The sequence below is a fragment of the Penicillium psychrosexuale genome, assembly GCF_028828465.1.
Source record: "Penicillium psychrosexuale strain IBT 29551 chromosome Unknown utg000004l, whole genome shotgun sequence".
Lineage (NCBI taxonomy): Eukaryota > Fungi > Ascomycota > Eurotiomycetes > Eurotiales > Aspergillaceae > Penicillium > Penicillium psychrosexuale.
Window position 1 is genome coordinate 2,020,775 of NW_026643189.1, and position 17,875 is coordinate 2,038,649.

The 17,875-nt window shown below is 49.8% G+C and overlaps 6 protein-coding genes across 6 annotated transcripts; 4 read left to right on the plus strand and 2 right to left on the minus strand.

The window, feature by feature from the left end:
* Positions 1–430: 430 nt before the first annotated feature.
* N7518_006580 (trehalose-6-phosphate synthase) lies at positions 431–3,273 on the plus strand (the record flags this gene model as incomplete). Its single annotated transcript, XM_057187507.1, has 3 exons — positions 431–453; positions 508–1,822; positions 1,876–3,273. 3 exons carry the CDS (start codon positions 431–433, stop codon positions 3,271–3,273), a joined length of 2,736 nt encoding a protein of 911 aa, XP_057039210.1.
* A 514-nt stretch (positions 3,274–3,787) lies between these two features.
* On the minus strand, positions 3,788–6,238 carry N7518_006581 (uncharacterized protein; the record flags this gene model as incomplete). The annotated part of the gene is made up of 6 exons (XM_057187508.1): positions 3,788–4,415; positions 4,470–5,562; positions 5,619–5,852; positions 5,902–6,004; positions 6,060–6,075; positions 6,135–6,238. The coding sequence occupies 6 exons, from the start codon at positions 6,236–6,238 to the stop codon at positions 3,788–3,790; spliced, it is 2,178 nt and encodes a 725-aa protein (XP_057039211.1).
* Positions 6,239–6,942: 704 nt separating this feature from the next.
* Positions 6,943–7,916, minus strand: N7518_006582 (uncharacterized protein; the record flags this gene model as incomplete). The annotated part of the gene is made up of 2 exons (XM_057187509.1): positions 6,943–7,389; positions 7,455–7,916. The coding sequence occupies 2 exons, from the start codon at positions 7,914–7,916 to the stop codon at positions 6,943–6,945; spliced, it is 909 nt and encodes a 302-aa protein (XP_057039212.1).
* A 170-nt stretch (positions 7,917–8,086) lies between these two features.
* On the plus strand, positions 8,087–10,997 carry N7518_006583 (uncharacterized protein; the record flags this gene model as incomplete). The annotated part of the gene is made up of 5 exons (XM_057187510.1): positions 8,087–8,096; positions 8,151–8,190; positions 8,248–8,546; positions 8,605–10,718; positions 10,773–10,997. The coding sequence occupies 5 exons, from the start codon at positions 8,087–8,089 to the stop codon at positions 10,995–10,997; spliced, it is 2,688 nt and encodes an 895-aa protein (XP_057039213.1).
* Positions 10,998–11,556: 559 nt separating this feature from the next.
* N7518_006584 (alkene reductase) lies at positions 11,557–12,666 on the plus strand (the record flags this gene model as incomplete). Its single annotated transcript, XM_057187511.1, has 1 exon — positions 11,557–12,666. One exon carries the CDS (start codon positions 11,557–11,559, stop codon positions 12,664–12,666), a length of 1,110 nt encoding a protein of 369 aa, XP_057039214.1.
* A 3,029-nt stretch (positions 12,667–15,695) lies between these two features.
* N7518_006585 (acetate uptake transporter family protein) lies at positions 15,696–16,739 on the plus strand (the record flags this gene model as incomplete). Its single annotated transcript, XM_057187512.1, has 3 exons — positions 15,696–16,111; positions 16,186–16,357; positions 16,416–16,739. 3 exons carry the CDS (start codon positions 15,696–15,698, stop codon positions 16,737–16,739), a joined length of 912 nt encoding a protein of 303 aa, XP_057039215.1.
* Between the last annotated feature and the right edge of the window lie 1,136 nt (positions 16,740–17,875).

Consider the following 17,875-nt stretch of genomic DNA (forward strand, 5'->3'; position numbering starts at 1 on the left):
CAGAAGACCATACAAACTGCTAACTAGCAAGAAGGCACTCTGGAAAATCTGTGGGATTACCTGCAGAGGGGTGTCATTGTTTTTGCTTATGTACAAGGGGTAGGGCTGGATTTTACTTTGGCTACTAGATATCCTGCGTATAGAGCCAAACCTTTCACTATTCCAGGAATGTCAGATGCATTCTCTTCAATTTATTTAACAAAATTCACCCAAAGAAGAATAGAAAGATCTCACTGTATAGTTCCTAGGCCCAGCACAACAGATAGCAGAGTGAGATACATATGGCAGTGGCAATGAGCTGAATGTCCCTTCCTCTTCAAAGTCCGAGCCCCTCCATCTTCAGTGTTCAACTATCGTTTCGTTACCTGCATGCATTGAACTCCTTGGCTATTTGCAACATTGATATCGCATCAGGTCAAAATCCAGTCCAATGACGGTCTTCATCGCATCTTTGTGAGTTCCTTCTTCATCTACAAAACTCCACAGATCTGACATAGTATACACCAGGTTCCTCCCGTACACCATCAATTTCCAAGTGACAGAACCTAAACATGGACATCACGGGTCCTTGTCTAGCCATGCAAATGTCGATGGTCCTGGATCTATCGATGGGCGCCGGCCAGATACCTATTATCAAACTCGTCCCGCGGGCTGTCTCCCACTAACACCCGGAGCCACGACGGAAGACGAGACGGTGTTCAGAGGATATACTTGGCGATTAGCAGATGAGATTCCGATTGCCAATGACCGATTGTGGCACGGCCCCAGCGAGCCTCGTGCCATTTCTTGGGGACACAGCCGGAGGTTTAATCAGCCCAAATCCAAGGCCACAGATCCTCCAACACCATCCATCGTGAGCAGCCGAAGGGAGTTGTCTTTGGATGGATCACAGGATCGATCGGACATAAAATACTACAGTAGCACACGAGGCTCGCTCTCCAATGCCGAATGGGTCGTCAAAGCCGCCGAACAAGGTCATGGAGGTCTACAAAATGCCATCCACGCGGCTGAAAAGTCGAGCTTGCTCAAGGACAAGACTTGGGTGGGGACGCTAGGCATGCCTACCGACTCATTGGCAGATTCTACCAGAACGGACATCGCTGAGACCCTCCAGGATGTGTATGATTCGTTGACTGTCTTTGTGAGTGACAACGAGTTTGAGGGCCATTACACCCATTTCTGTCGCGCGGTACTTTGGCCAGCCCTCCATTATCAGATGCAAGAAAGCCCTCGGCATACTGAGTATGACGGTTACTCTTGGGTCCAATACTTCAAGCTCAACAAGGCATTTGCAGAAACAATCATCAACCACTGGAAGCCAGGTGATAGAATATGGGTTCATGACTATCATCTTCTGCTTCTTCCCGGCCTCCTGAGGGAAAGACTACCCCAGGCCGAGATTGGGTTTTTCTTGCATACCCCGTTTCCTTCTTCCGAAATCTTCCGTTGTTTGATTCACCGCGAGGAACTGTTGAATGGGCTTCTGGGCGCCGATTTGATTGGATTTCAAACAGAGGAGTACTGCAATCACTTTCTTCACTCCTGCAGCCGGCTAAGGAGGCTAGAGGTCTCTGTCAATCAAGTCCACCTCAACCATCGGTACGTTAGTGTTGTGAATTCTCCATTGGGGATTGATCCCTCATCACTTTATACATTACGCCAATCCACCGAGGTCAAGGGTTGGATACACAGCATCCGCCATAAATACCAAGGACAATATCTCATTGTAGCGCGGGACCGATTGGATGCACCGGGAGGGATTAAGCAGAAGCTTCTGGTATATGAGCTTTTTCTCAAGACTTATCCAGCATGGAGAGGACGGGTAAGTCGAGTAACATCGCTTACTGCATTTTCTACTAATTTGTTTTTTTTTAGGTGGTTTTAGTCCAAGTAATGTCATCTGCATCTGAGATCCCAGAGCTGGAGGCGCAGATCTCAAAGATCGCAATGAGGATCAATGCAACATATTCAACCATCACTCACCAGCCCTTGGTGCTGGTCAAGCAGGATATCAGCCACTTCCAATTCATTGCCCTCTTAAGTGTTGCACATATCTTCATGGCCACCAATCTGCGCGAGGGGATGAACCTGACAAGCCATGATTTCATTCACTGCCAAGATGGACAGCTTAACTCCCACAAACATGGATCCCTGATTCTCAGCGAGTTTGTGGGTAGTGCCTCTATTTTTCGTGGCCATAAGCTTCTCGTCAATCCGTGGGATTACAAACAATGTGCCGATGTGATAAAATCCGCACTCGAGATGTCAGCGGGAGAGCAGAAACTCAACTGGAATTTCCTGCTCGATTGCAAATCTCCCTATACTGCCCTCAAATGGCACATGGGGCTACAAGATGCTCTCACAAAAGCCCACGAGATACAGCAAATTCGTCAGACAAACCACCTCTCTCCACTTTCACCTACTGACTTGAAAAAGTCATATCTCGCCGCCAGAGCACGGATGTTCTTTTTAGAAGACGGCGCAATCTTCGGTCCAAATTTCGGCATAGGAGAGTCTGTCTCTTCAAACGAAGCCTGTTCAACTCTACAAACGCTCATAAACGACTCCAAGAACATCTTATACATACTCAGCAACCGGAGTACCGAGCAGCTCCAACAAGCACTCGAAAAACTCCCCTGCGAGCTCGGTTTCATCGCCGAGAATGGGTGCTTCCTACAAGAACCCGAATCAGATTCATGGATTCCATTCGTGCCCCAGAGCGCCATGAAATGGCGTCCCGGCATCAAAAGATACATGGAGTATTTCCACGAGCGAACAGAAGGCAGCGGAATCGAGCATCGCCGCTGCTCCCTAACATTCCACTACGACGGCGCGCTCGACCACGAAGTAGCCGCTCGCCAGGCCTCCGAGCTAGCTTATCAAATCAACGGTGCCCGCGGACGTGCGGATTTCCACGTCGTCCGCGAGGCAACATCGGTGAAGGTTGAACCGCCGCATGTTGCTTTCGGAAATGGGAGAGCCGCCACCTATATCCTAGACCATCTCCCTAATATCAAATATCCCGAGTTTCTGTTCGCAGCTGGTGGTTCTCGCAGTGTTGAGGCGCTGTTTCGCTGGGCAAATGAGTTGGGTGTTGCCCCCGTTGCTTCTCGGTTTGATAATTCCGAGCTTGGGAAAACACTCCATGTCACCACCGTGACAACTAGCACACATGCTACCGAGGCGAGATCGGTGTTGCCGTCTGATTACTCGCTTTTGGCTGTTTTGGGTGAACTGTCGAGTTTCACGCCTAATGGGGAGGATACTGAATGACTTACTCGCACCGGGTTTGTTGTGCCTGGTTACTATTTTTATTATGGGACTGCTTGACTTATAGTATAGTTTGCTTGATGTTCAAGGGGGGATACACACATGCAATGCAGTATAGCTTTCAATAACTGATACATGCTAAGTAGTCTTGATTATTTAGACCGACTTTTATATTTCGAGAGCGTCGTTTCAAATGATCACCCTAATCGTCTACTTTAAAGGTAAAGATACATTTTTATTCCTTATTCTCTGCCACAATTCATGCATAGATCAAGGGGATCAGCAATCATAAAAAGGTAGATCGGCTCTCACAACTCCACCAACCATAGACCCGATTGTTGAAAAAATCAGAAACAAAGAGAGTGCAAATACAGAACATAGAATACGGGTAGGATATAGCATATGCAATGATTTAAAAAAAAAACATGAATCATAAGAAGCAGCAGCTAGCAAAGCAAATTGGTCATTTCATGCCTTGCGTGTCGGAGCTGAGAAAGGGGTTAAGAGGCCGGAGACTCTAAGGCTTGTCCTCCTTTGAGGATGAGGCTCCATCAGTCGCTGCTGAGATAAGGGTGGGTGCCACACGGCGCCTCTTCGGCGGCTGCTGCAACGCATTATTTGGTTCATCCTTGCTACCTTCTCTTTCAGACTCGCTTGCACGCTTTCCCAGAACGCTACTACCAGTCGTAGTGGTCCCATTTTGTGGAGCGCCTGAGATAGGCGTTTGTGGCGGAGTTGTCATTGGAAGAGTCGGTGGCTGCGCAGAGTTTGTTGCCGTCACGGACGGAACAGTCCCGAGAGTGGGAGTAGGATTATTCACGACTCCCGCAGGGGCTGGCTGCGTGGAAAGCTGTGTCGCGACTGAGCAGGCCGAGTTGGACCGTGCGGGACTGGCTGGCGGTATGGGTCCTGTGTTATTTGAGGGGGCATGGCTCGTCTTGATTGGAGATGGCACATGTGGAGACGCCGAATGCGTTGGTGTCAGCAGAGGTATGAGATTTATCGCAGGGGTGGTTGGGTTTGAAACATTATGAGTCACAGAAGTTGGTCCTGTGTACGTTTGGCCCAGCTCTCCAGGGGCGAACGAGAGTGAAGAGCAGAAGCCATCAGAGGAACTCATGATCAATGTTAATCCATCGGCCGACCTGTTGTGCGTTAGAAATCGACACGTGGGTATCAATCATAGAAACAGTACTTACCAGGTCAAGTCAGTAAAAGTAGCAAAATGCAAATTGCTGACGATACATAGCGGGGTTTGTTGTTGTGTGTCATATACCAAGACAGCATCTTGAGTGGCAACAGCATATACAATGCGATAAGGAAGTGCAAAGACGGGCGCCGAGCTGTGGTTTGCTTCATTGCCGCCGTGCTCGGCAGCCTTTGGGGATGGTTGAAGCTTTGATGAATCTGCCGTCGTTGAGGATGGAGGGACTATGTGGGGTTGGCTGGTGAAAGGTGGATTTCCTGATACCACGGGGTCTGGGAGGGACGAGAACATCTCCTCGCCTGAAGATGTATCAAGGGTGATGTTTTTCGCAGGTTGGGTGCCCTGCTTCAACGTGTAAAAGACCGGGGAGCATTTGACGGCTACAGATGGCTTCTTGTGTCCTGGAAGGTGAGAGATCGGGGGTTTATTGAAACCAGCCCGTGTGTAGACGTAAACTGTGTTGATGATCTCGTCTGTCGTCTTTGTAGAATCCGTAGCTGATACGTGACTGGTTTTGAATTGACCAGCTGGTGTAAACAGCAGGCTTCCGTCAGGAGCAAAGGTCAGTCGCCTGAAGAAAGAAGTAAACGTCTCGTTGGCATAGATACTGGCGTTCTTGACCCCCAGGCCACCAAGACTTGGGGATGAGACTTCCAACGGCTTAACAGCGGGCAACGGGAGAGATGGAGCAGGAGACGCGGATCGCCGGATCGAAGGAGACGAGCCGAACGAAGAACGCCGGCTGTGTGAGACTGGAGGAGGATCCATGGGTAGATTGGAAGCCATTGGGGTCCCCGGAGTCGAGGGAGCAGGCGAGGCAATAGCAATGGAATTTGCAGTGCTTGGTTGAGACCGGCTCGTCACGTCTGGAGGCACAGGACTGCTAGATGCGATACGTTTGGCAGGGAGATCCATCTTGAGCACTTTCCCATGTGGTGTCAATGTGAATTGTCCATCCTTAGTCTTCAATGTATAAATATGAACGGATCGGTCGGACGACTGAGTCGCGACAAACTCGTTAAGCGGATCCCATGCTACACCCTGAACATAGTGAGAATGCTCGGCAATCTGCCGAACCATTTGCCCTGTATTCGATCGTTAGCCTATCGCGTTGTATGAGAACCGTTCGAGGGTAACTAACCAGTTTGGGCATTGTAAATCCGTGCGATGTTGTCCATGCTGCCAGTAATGATAAAGACACCATCAGGAGACCAGGCCAGGTCGTAGATCTCAGCGCCGGACGAGCGACACATGTGCTTCACTCGCCAAGTCTCTTTATCGTCCGAATGATCTTCACCTAGAGCTTGCGTTTGTATCTCCGATGGTACCCAGAGTAGGACATTTCCATCGTCTCCGGCAGATGCCAGCATCTCACCTACATCCGTCAGACTTGTAGTCATATGCTAACCTACAGAAAAACACACCTTTCGGGCTGAAGCGGACCACATTGACGGCTTGTGTATGCTTCATCAGAGTACTCAGATAAGAGACTTTTCTTTCCTCCCCGGTAGACTCGACTTTCCAGAGCTGTAGAACATGTCAGATCAAGGTATGCGAAGGGCGACGGAGGGCGGGTTCATACTCGGACGTTATTGTCACTAAAAATAAAGTAGTCAGTAAAACCGTTCAACACTCTGAGAGAACAGACAGAACGTACTTTCCAGCCGTAGCTAACCGGCCCTTGCCATTGGGATCGAAATGCACCGAGTAGATAGGGGCATTGTCATTATGCCATGAGATGAGCAACGGGGTGGCCTTCATGGCGAGCGCCGCAGCTCAGCGTGTTAAGCACCACCGGTTTTCAAGTAAGGTGATATGGCCTGGAGAGAAAAGAGAGAATAGAGGATTTCCGAGTCCAATGATCAATCAGGTATCTTTTTTTGCCAGGTGATATCCGGGTTGGTTTTGAATTGGAGAAGATCCAGTTGATCTAGGTCAGGTAAGAAGACGGAGGAGGAAGTGCAATTCAAATATCAATGGGAGAAAATAAAAAAGATGCGACAAGGGGTTGGGGACAAGGGGAGAGAAGGTTAAGGGAAGAGAGTCGTGATTCTCCGATGATGCTTCGAGTTGTTTGCGGAGAACGCGACCGACGGCAACTGACACCGGTAGAGGGTTTTGTTGACATTGTCCTTTTGTATATGTTTTTGTACGTATTATATAGCATTCTATAGCTATTGGGTTATTATATCTATTAGATTATGTTACAATGGCTGTTTATATTAGAAATGTTTATGATTTGAATCGGAGTACGGAGAAGTACATATCCAGCCCTAGAGGTAAGCACTAGGAGCAGAATTTGAAACAGATATCAAAGATAGAGGAACGTGAACGTAATCAGCCTCAAAGACTATTTATTGGTCTATACGGAGTAGAAAAGAGCTAACTATACAATGCAAAGAAACCCCAACGCCTCTCCAAGTCGCCATTTTTCAAAGCAGAATAGTAAGTACAAGCACCAGACTCTACGACAGCCACTTTCCGAGTCTCTCTCCAAACCAGCTTACAGCTCTCTCCTGTCGCTTCTGTCGAGCATCCTCTTGAGACTTTATGAAGGGCGCAGCCTCCTCCGCATACATCTTGTGCTGCTCCCGCTGCGCGTAGTGTGCCCGGATTTCTAACTCTCGCTCATGGGGTGTGAGCTTCTCTAATGGCTTGGACGGTTTGAGCTCTGCTGGGATTGGCTCTCCTCCAGGAATCTCAAGGCCGACTTCCGGGGTTTGCGGTGGCTTATCTGGGTTGAAAAGCGACGTGATAGGCGGTGGCGCGATTCCAGCGGCCTTCGCATCGTCAACTCGCTTTTCATAGTCTAGCATCTGGTGGTAGAGTTTGTCGCCATGCATTTGAATACGCTCTTCTTTTTCGGCGTCATATTCGAAGCTAGATGCGTAACCGAGTGCTTGGAGGAGTTTCTGTTTAAGGAAACATATTAGAATCGACATGATGGAGAAAGCTATGAGTTCCAGCACCAACTCACAGTCTGGGTCATAAAGCATCGCGAAAAGGTGGCATTCTCCGCCGAGCACATGGTCAGCCGGGCTTCAATTTGCTTGCGCCAATTTCCGGTCTGGAAGCAGTATGTCAGGGCTTCATGCTCCAAGGCACAGTTCTCCATTGCTGCTCGCTGCACTGTGTCGCCGCGCTCTTTGTACTTTTCAATCACTCGCGATGCCACGCCGACTCCGGGTTGTTCTTCAAGGTCCATCGGCGGCTTGTAGGTTTTCCACAGATAAGCGTAACGGCCATCTGGGTAGAGTGATGCTGCAGGAACTTTGGGCTTCGAGGGATCGGACGGTTCGGGCGATTGCGCGGGCGTGGAGGGCGGCTTCACATTAGGACCAGGCACATATTTGTCGGGCTTCTCCTGTTCGAGGTAGTCACGAAGCCCGGGATCGAGCTTTTGGACAGTATCATTTTTGTCACCCCAGAGCCAACCCATTTGGAAATACTAGTCGAGAATAACCAAGAATGTGCAATAGCTGAAGAGTTGAAGATTGAGAACGCGGAGAAGTCGGCACAAAAAAGGATCGGCCCCGATAGCCTTGGCTCCGACCGTCTTTACTCCTCAACTATCAACACGACGCGTCTTTTCGACGCCGTTCCTCCAAAATGGAAGCCTGTATGTGCTGCAGTGAAGTGCTTATCTTTGTGTGAAATTGCTAACAATTGACAGCGCGAGAGGAGCGGCAGCTAATGCGGCAGCGCGGAGCTGCGTACGCGCCTTGTCTATACCCCGCGGAACCATAACAGAAACTGACTTGCTCGTTTAGGACGCGCAAAGCAAGAGAGGTCAATTTTGGGTTCTCATTTGGTAGCCCATCGCTCGGATTATCAGCGACTGCACCACTTGCGACTGTCCCTGAAGCTCAGAATCCACCGCGAACACAGACCACGCCGGACACAACACCACTACCGTCAAAAGTATCGCAACCAAGATCGCAAGCCCCGGCAATTGAGCGCACACCGGGAAGTGCGCGCAACAAGCTCCCAGAAAGGCCCTCGGCATATGACGTACCCTCCTCGGACGATAGACCTGAACAAACGCGAAGTAACAAGAGGAGAAAGATCAGTATGTTAAGGATCAGGCTGGTGTGCTATGCTAGGAATATGCGCTAATGATTACTAAGGTTCTACTAACGGATCAGAAGGTACTCCTTCTCGTTCGAATAGCGGGCGACCTAGGAATGGCGATGTACAGTCTGTTGATCACAATGGTAGCACAGAGTCTCAAACAAGCCACATCCAGGAACATCCAGATACAGATACACCTCCTCCATCGGAGATTCCCAAGGAGGTTTCTCCACAGCCTCTCGTCTTACCCATTCCGGAGACCTTAGTCGAAGCTCAACCCCCGATAGAAGAGCAACTAGCCCAAGGCACAACTTCAGTGTCTAGCCCTACGGCGCCTGCAGTAGCTGCAGAATCACAAGCGCCACTTTCATCGCCTAAAGGCCAGGCCGAGCAGCCTGAAAACATAGAGCAACTACGCGAGAAACGACATAGCACACCACGGGTCGAGGAACGAATCGAAATAATCAAGACGAATCAACAGGCTACCCCAGAAACTGCTTCTCCAATTGTTCAGACAGATCAATCTGCAACAAAGGCCTTATCACCGCGTGGTAGCCCCGCCGAGGCTCTTGAAGCCATCCCTGCACCGACTATTGAGGGTGATGTTGACATGACTGAGCATGTTTCACCACCCAAAGATAATGTACCAGAGGAAGACAGCCAGACGTCTCAATTGTCTTCTACGGAGATGAAACAGGCTCAGCAGCATCAATCCACCGCGAATAAGACTCCGGAACTGCACGTTGAAGCCTCTGTGCAGGAGCCAGCAACCGAGACCCAGGATGAGCCCGCGGTAGCCCAATTTGAGGGAGCCCCAAAGGCTAAACGGCCTCGTGGAAGACCCTTGCTCAACAAGAAGACCATTGAAGCGGTCGAGACTGAGAAGATCTCACCTGGACCTATACCAGATGTCACGGAGTCCTCTTCGGGGCCGGGCCGCAAACCAACATCACAAAAGGATGACCAGTCGGAAACTGTAGTGGAACCTGCTGTGCCCAAGCCACCACGTGGTAGACCTGGGAAGAAAGCGAAGCACGCAGTGGAGCCTGAACCAGAGCCTGAGCCTGTGGCAGCAGACCAGCCAGAGGCGGGGCCAGAATCTGTGGTACCTAAGTCTCGTGGCAGACCCGGGAAAAAGACCAAAAACATAGCCGAACCTGAGCCCGAGCCCGAGATAGAAAATCAGCCAGAGGCAGAGGCAGAATCTGTGCTGCCCAAGCCTCGTGGCAGACCCAGGAAAAAGACCAAACTAGCCGAACCTGAGCCCGAGCCCGAGACAGAAAATCAGCCCGAGCACGAAGCGGAATCCGCAGTATCCAAGCCCCAACGTGGCAGGCCTGGAAAGAAGGCCAATCGTGCAACGGAGCCGGAGCTTGAACCTGCCACAGAAGAGCAGCCCGAGCCCGAAATGGAATCTGCAGTACCTAAGACTCAACGTGGTAGGCCCGGAAAGAAGGCCAATCGCGCGATGGAGCCTGAGCCCGAGCGTGTCGCAGAAGACCAGCCGGAGCCTGAAGCAGAAGCGGAATCTGCAGCACCCAAGTCACAGCGCAGGAGACCTGCAGAGAAGGCTAAGCTCGTAGTAGAGCCCGAACCTGAACCCGAGACAGAATACCAACCTGAGCCTGAGCCTACACAAGAACAGCCTCGTCGCAAGACTCGAGCGCCTCGTGGAGAAACAGTCCCGGTCACCGTTTACCGTCTCGCCAATGTCAATTCTCTAGGTGGCGCAACATCTACGGCCGACGGGTCTGGAGATGAAGAAGAATCCGCCGATGAACTCACCACGCATCAGAAGGCCAAGATGCCCAACCGCGGCGGTGTCAACCCGGCCGATGTATTGAGCCAGATCTGCCGCGAGACTCTAGAGAAAACACTAAATACACTCAAGGATGGGATTGCGAACGAACAAAATACCACGCGACGTGCGGAGTGGTCGCGCAAGAGAAAAGCCGTCGAAGTATTTGGCTCGGAGCTTGAGAGCCGCCTCATGGACCTAAGCGGGATACTCGATAGCAATTTTGTGCTTGGTGTGCAATTGAAGAAGACTAAGCGGGAGATGATGGATCTACGGAGTCATCTATACCGGGTCCGCCGAGAACGCGAGAACATAGCTTTGCAGATGGATGCGGTGCGCAGCAGACACATTGAGCAGGAGAAAGCCAACTCGGTGAGAACGTTCCCTAACAGCCCTGGCGATAACATTACTAACAATAGTTCCTAGTCACGATCCACGATTAGCAATTCCCTTCACAGCCTTGAATTGGCCCTCGACCGCAACAAGCAACGTTCCGCTTCAACTGCGGATTCTTCTACAGATCTCGAATACATGCTCCGCACCGTCGCCGACGTGAGTTCCCGGGCCCGTGGAGCACAAGGCGGTCTCTTAAACCAAATTCGGGCATTCAACGCACAGCTCGAAGCCACCGTTGATCGCCTGGAGCGATGATGTCATTTTTTTTCCTTCTGTCTTTTTATCCATCCGTTATGATACCAGGAATCATTTTTTGTGCAATGACTATAGTCCATGGCTGCGCCAGAGGATGGCGTTTGGCGATATCTACACTTGTACAACTCAGTGCATATGTAGCTCCTTCTTGTTACTTTCAGCTACCATTGAATGTCAAAGAAACGGCGAGAATCTCCAATTCTTGATGATCTGCTATTCTACATTATACACATAGGTGGGCAACTCTACAGTGTATTATTAATTCAACCCCTGTCGGGCAGTGGTGCCACCGGGACAATAACAAATCAGAATCGCCCACTTGCTCCTATCGCGACTAGTGAGAGTGAGACTTGCTCGGTCTCATGTTCAAAGGCGTTATGGTCTCGGACACTTAAATCCATTGCTTGTTAATCCAAGTGGAGACCCTTGGAAGTTCTGCGAAGCAAGGGAATACTGATACTTCGATCAAATGCAAGATATAAAACCACGGCCATTCACCCCAAATGTATTCTAATCCCCAGTTAAAACCAAATCCAATATATACAATATATATCCCAAAATGACCAAACTCTTCACTTCCCTGCATGTCGGCCGCATGGAGCTCGCCAACCGCATCGCCATGGCACCCATGACCCGCTACCGCGCCTCCGACAACCACGTCCCCCTCCCCATCGTGAAAGACTACTATGCCCAGCGCGCGTCCGTCCCAGGCACGCTGCTAATAACCGAAGCCACCACGATCTCCGCCCGGGCCGGCGGGTATGCCAACGCACCCGGCATCTACAACGACGCGCAGATCGCAGCCTGGAAAGAAGTCACGGACGCCGTGCACGCCAAAGGCAGCTACATCTACGTCCAGCTGTGGGCGGTAGGCCGGCCAGCCAACCCGCAGCTCCTACAAGCGGAGGGCGGATACGATCTCGTCTCGAGTAGCGCGACGGCCGTGAGCGCGGACGCGCCCACACCGCGCGCGCTCTCGGAGACCGAAATCTACGCCTGGATCGCGGACTATGCACAGGCAGCGCGCAATGCCGTTGCGGCGGGCTTTGACGGTGTGGAGATCCACGCCGCGAACGGCTATCTGATTGATCAGTTTAATCAGGATATCTGCAATACGCGCACGGATGCGTGGGGAGGTAGTGTGCAGGGTCGGGCGAGGTTCGCGCTTGAGGTGTCGCGCGCTGTTGTTGAGGCCATTGGTGCTGATCGCACGGGGATTCGGTTTAGTCCGTGGAGTACGTTCCAGGGGATGCGCATGAAGGATCCGAAGCCGCAGTTTGAGTATCTGGCGGTGCAGACGGCTAAGCTGGGACTTGCTTATGTGCATTTGGTGGAGTCGAGAATTGCGGGGGGTGCTGATGTTGATGCTACGGATCGGTTGGATTTCTTCCTGCGGGCTTATGGGAAGGCTTCGCCTGTTATTTTTGCTGGTGGGTATGACGCTGAGTCGGCGGTTCGGGCGGTTGATGTTGAGTATGCGGATTATGATGCTATTGTTGGCATTGGGCGGCCGTTTATTTCGAACCCGGACTTGCCGTTCCGGGTTCAGAATGGCATTCCGTTTGTGCCATATGATAGGGCCACTTTCTATGTGCCTAAGGACCCTAAGGGATACACTGATTATGCGTTCAGTGCTGAGTTCCAGAAGGCTATTGAGGCGGCGGCTTGATCATGATTGCTTAGCGATGGTTGTGTAAATCATTGGATGTATAGAGCTAGACTTATAACAGCCCTAGAGGACCTAGCATATATATATTAGTGCTTGAACAAGATCAAATTCACTCCAGGCTGTGTTGGTGCCGACATACCAGATTCTTATAGTAGGTTGGCTCAACATGAGTTTCCTAATCAGAAGCAAATTGAACCTTGCGTACCAACACGTGACTTTGCAAAACATGCGAACCTGAGCCCTCATAAAAAAAAAAAAAAAAGCGGGGGGAAATGCAGTATATACAGGAAGCGTATGCACCTTGTAAGCAGAACTCGGTAACTAACTACTCCGTACTCCGTGATTATGTTAAACCTAAAGGATTTCCCCACAAGCCGGTTTTACCAAAACGTGTGTTCCTCCGACTTGGCACGGAGACAAACACCACTTTGGAGAAGCCGAGAAAATGTTCCGGTCCGCCGAGCCGAAAAATCCAAGCCGAGGGTAAATCGACACGTTGGTAGACCATAACCGTGGATTCTACACGTGTTGGGGTAGGTATGTAATGGTTTTTGTGGGGGATCAGATCAGATGAAGGGAATGTGGGGAAAAGATGAACGCCATTCGCCAAGCAACATCGTATGTTCTATGAGCAATCCGTATCCCGCACTATGGAAGCTCGTATTTCGATGTGCAGCACTATGCTCTTTAGTAACGCCAAGTCCCCGGGGCATTTGTATCTCGAATTAGGGGGAGGTAAGCTGGGCTGAAATTGGTACGGAGCATCCCCATATGGCCAATTATTGATCTGTGCATGATGACATGGGGAAAGGTTAAACGAGGTGGCTATTATTGGTCAGGAAGAATATAAGATGCCCAGGTGTATGGTGCCACCTTTGGTAGCAGAGTTTGCGCTCGGATCAGGTCTGGATCAGAAAAATGGATCAAATTACCAGGAAACAGAAAGAATTAGCAATGATTCCACAGTTTCCACTCATGTCTCATAAACAAAAAGGCACGATCCAACATGAAGATAAGCTATAAACTCTTTAAGGGGGGAAGTTAAAGGGCCACTTGGCCAAGAGGATTAACGTCGCATTGACTTATGGAGTACATAGCACCCTGCAGGTAATCTGTGGCGTGTATGTGTTGTTTATTATTGTGACTTGGCGTACGCCACAACTCCAAGCTGTTGCCCCGGTATGTATCAGTGAAGCTGAAAAAGAGAATCCGGGTCCTTGGCACGATATCGACATGGAAGCAATAAGAAAAAGATGGCTATTATTGTATACTCCATTTGTACGGAGCACATTAGTCCTGAACCCAGCGGAAATCTCTGACCCGGGCCGAATCTCAAGTTGGTACGGCGTACGGAGCACAGAACCTCTCCGTATGGAGCACGGCTGATACGTCCACCATAATTAGCCGTAAATCCTATCGCAGAGCCACAGTGTGGAGCTGAAGCTTAACTCGCTTGCACTTTCTACGGGGTACTTTCTGGCACATGACAAGCTTACGAGAGAAAAAAAAATAAAGAAGAGGTTCGAGCGTACTAGGTAGTACGCCGATCTAGGTTCCCCCCGGACAAGGGAACACGGGAAGAGGGCAAACCGGTTCGGCTATATCTTTATTTAATAGGTCAACCTGGATATGGCATATTGTCTATTACCCTGAGACTTGAGAAGTACAATTCTTAAACTGAATGTGAATGACAGCATGCGATGTCTGGTACATCATCCGTGGCTAGTGGGTATGATATGTGTATCATGCTTCGGTCTCAAAAAAGGGGCAAGAGGGACCCGCGCTAAGTGGAGAACAATGGATATAGAAGAGAGGAGAATAATATTAAAAAAGATACAGAGTATATCTCACTATGAATTCATTAGTGCGTAATCCCTAAGGGTCTAGGTACTTCGTACTCCGTACATCCACGGCGAATGCAGAATAATGATTGAATCATATAATCCGTCACATGGGCAACAATTGGTATGAGGCAAAATACATTCCACAATTATACCGAGGTCATGACGCAGTCTCGGCTCGGTGTACTCGATACCGGGATTTACCACCGGCTCAGCCACTATCAGCAAGTATCTGCTACCTGTTGCTTACTTTTCCATTTGCACTAAAGTACTGTACATATGCACGATGTACGGAGTAGCTCAATACTCTCCATCCGGAATAGAGTGGACTGGACTCTACATGATAGAAAGATTAATATCTCCAGAGTCCAGTAAATTTCCGTCTATACAAGTGCTACCATGGGACCTGCAACATAAGAACTACTGGAACGCACTCCGGATGCTCACGTCCACGGGGTTTGTACAACACTTATGGAATTATGCATCAGGTAAGCCAAGCATTGGAGTCAGGCAAGTCAGCAAACCCTCGTTTATTCTCCCTCCAATGATAACTTCGTTCCCCGGATATCCCATCTCCCCACTTTCTTCCCCAGGCTAGTTCTTCCTTTCATCCATGGATCCTTACCTGCCAATTACCTAACCTGTGAACGGTCCTCCCCCCATTCCTCCGTGCCGTCCCTGCATGGCTGATTTGAGATAGTTCGTTTTTAACCCCTGTGAAACGATTCAAAACAATAGGAGTTGGATAGTTATATTCTGTATAATTATATGAGACATTCCCCTCCCATCTCATCTTTTTCCCTCTTTTCTCCACTTTCGCACGACCAGACTCTTATCAACCGTGGAACCGGTCCATAAGTGGAGCCTTGAAAACGGGTCTGCAAATCATTGTAATATTACCGAAATACCAAAATACCTGGTAAGTTTGGTTCCACCATCGCTTCCCAGTTTTTTTCAAATCTGCTTTTTTTGCATTCACTCCAATTGAAGAGAGTATAATAGTTCTCTTCCCCTTCCCCAGCTTCCTTCCCCGGTTTCCTTTCTCTTCCCCAGCTTCATTGTTCTATATCTCTAGCCCAGCAGTGCTGTGCTTCAATCCCATATACCCCTATACCTATAACGTGTGATACGGCTTCACATAACGGTCTACCTTTTTTACCTTCCTCTTTTTAACGAATCAGATTCATTATGTCTGCCACTCAAACAATGGACCATGCCGCATTGGAGAAGGATGCGGGTCCCTCTCCTCCCTCTCCCCAGATCAGCTCTGGCCAGAACGGCGCCCCCATGCAGCCTCAGATGTCCGTCGAAGAGCACCAGGTAGCACAAGCGGCCGCGCGCTTCGGCTACGGACCCCTGGCCCAAGTCAACAACAACGAACGATCCCTGCCTCCCTTCGGTGGTGAGTTCCAGCCCGGTCTGTACAAGCCCGTCGAAGGCCGCAAATTCGCCAATCCGGCTCCTCTCGGCCTGTGCGCTTTCGCCCTTACTACTTTCGTCCTGAGCGCCATCAACATGGGCACCCTGGATATCTCCAGCCCCAACATTGTGGTCGGTCTTGCTTTTGCTTACGGTGGTCTTGTTCAACTGCTTTCTGGCATGTGGTATGTAGCTTCCATGGCCTCGGCCTTAAGGTTCCCCTGACATGATCTGCGACTAATACGCGCTTCTTTACTAGGGAAATGGCTGTCGGAAACACCTTTGGTGCCACCGCTCTGTCCTCCTACGGTGGTTTCTGGATCGCGTTCGCTATCGTCTTGACCCCTGGTGGGTTCGAGATTGGTGAGGCTCTCGGCGAGTCAAGCAGTGACCCTTCCAAGTTCTATGACTCCATGGGTCTCTTCCTGCTGGTAAGTGTTCTTCTTCACAAGACATGTGCAAGAAATCATCCCGCTGACAATGTAACAGGGCTGGTTCATCTTCACCACCATCATGTTGTTCTGCACCCTCAAGTCCACCGTCGCCTTCTTCATGCTGTTCTTCACCCTGGACCTGACCTTCCTCCTGCTCGGCATCGCCTACCTGCAGCGCAGTCCCGACGGCAGCCCCAACACCAACGTCCAGATGGCCGGTGGATTCTTCGGTTTCCTGGCTGCTTTCTCGGCTTGGTACAATGCCCTGGCTGGTCTTGCTGATAACAGCAACAGCTTCTTCATCATTCCCGTCGCTCACTTCCCCTGGTCCCCCACTGGCCGTGTTCGCCGTGGAAAGACTGACCGTGAGCTCGCATAAGCGATTTTTTTTTTCCTTTTTTCTCATTGGAAAAACAGCCGGGATGCGAAGTGTCCGCTTTGGTGATTTGTAATGTTTTTGATACCCAGCGTTGTATGTGTAGGCGATAGACTGAGATTCCGTCCGCCGCGTTCTCATCGAACTGTCGATTGTGTTCCGGTTTGGAGGCCTGTCTGTTCGCCTGTGACTGTTGTGTGCATGGATGATCGATGATTCTGCACTAGTGCAGTTGCAAAAAAATCTTTTGTCCGAGTCGATTGATGCTGATTGTAATTTTTCGAGGAGCACCGAGGTGATTTCTTGTGCTTTCTGCTTTTTTTCCTTGCTGTATTTAGTCTCTTTTACCTGCGAGTTTCTTGTGACTCAATAATTAAATCATCGACATTGTTCACTATACCTTCCTTCATCTTGTAGATTGTTGTCCTTAGGCTACTAGGTGAAGTCGAATTATCACCAGTGCTTGCTGTTGTCCGGGTTGTATCACAGACATGCTGTTGTTGGGCTTAAGACATTGTATACCTTCATCAGATAGCAACATTGGGCGCAAGACAACATCTGCCACCAATCATCCAAGCATGCCTGGCTAGTCAAGCACCCCGACCTAGTAAGGCCAAGAGGCTGACAAGCCATCCATAGCCTAGTATAAGATTCATGTAGTGATGTCCAGTGAAGATGAACGAAGACTGAAGACGAAACCCCAATATCCTATAGTATGGGCAAAAAAAAAGTTTTGTTTCAACAGACGAGAGAATGAAACAGGAGGAAAAAAGTGCCAGGGGGGCACGGGAGTATATAGATACCGCCGAAATGAGTCTTTTAGGGCCTATTTACCTCCCTCTCATGCCCAGGGATCAAGCCACCCGAGAGTGGAGATGTCTGATATCATTCGGAAATTTCTCGGTCTGCACGACTTGCCACCTTGAAGCTGACAATAAGCATAAGGCAAGAATGTAGGATTCTAATTCACACCGGTTGACATAACTACATAAGATCATGTATAGATATGTCGCATAACATTCTCCTAAATACCTCCTTTTCGCAGGAAGTATACGTACATCTGGTTGGAATCGGTTGGAATCGCGAAAAAAAAAAAGGTACACAATAAAGCGGGAAATGAAATGATATCGGGAAAAAAA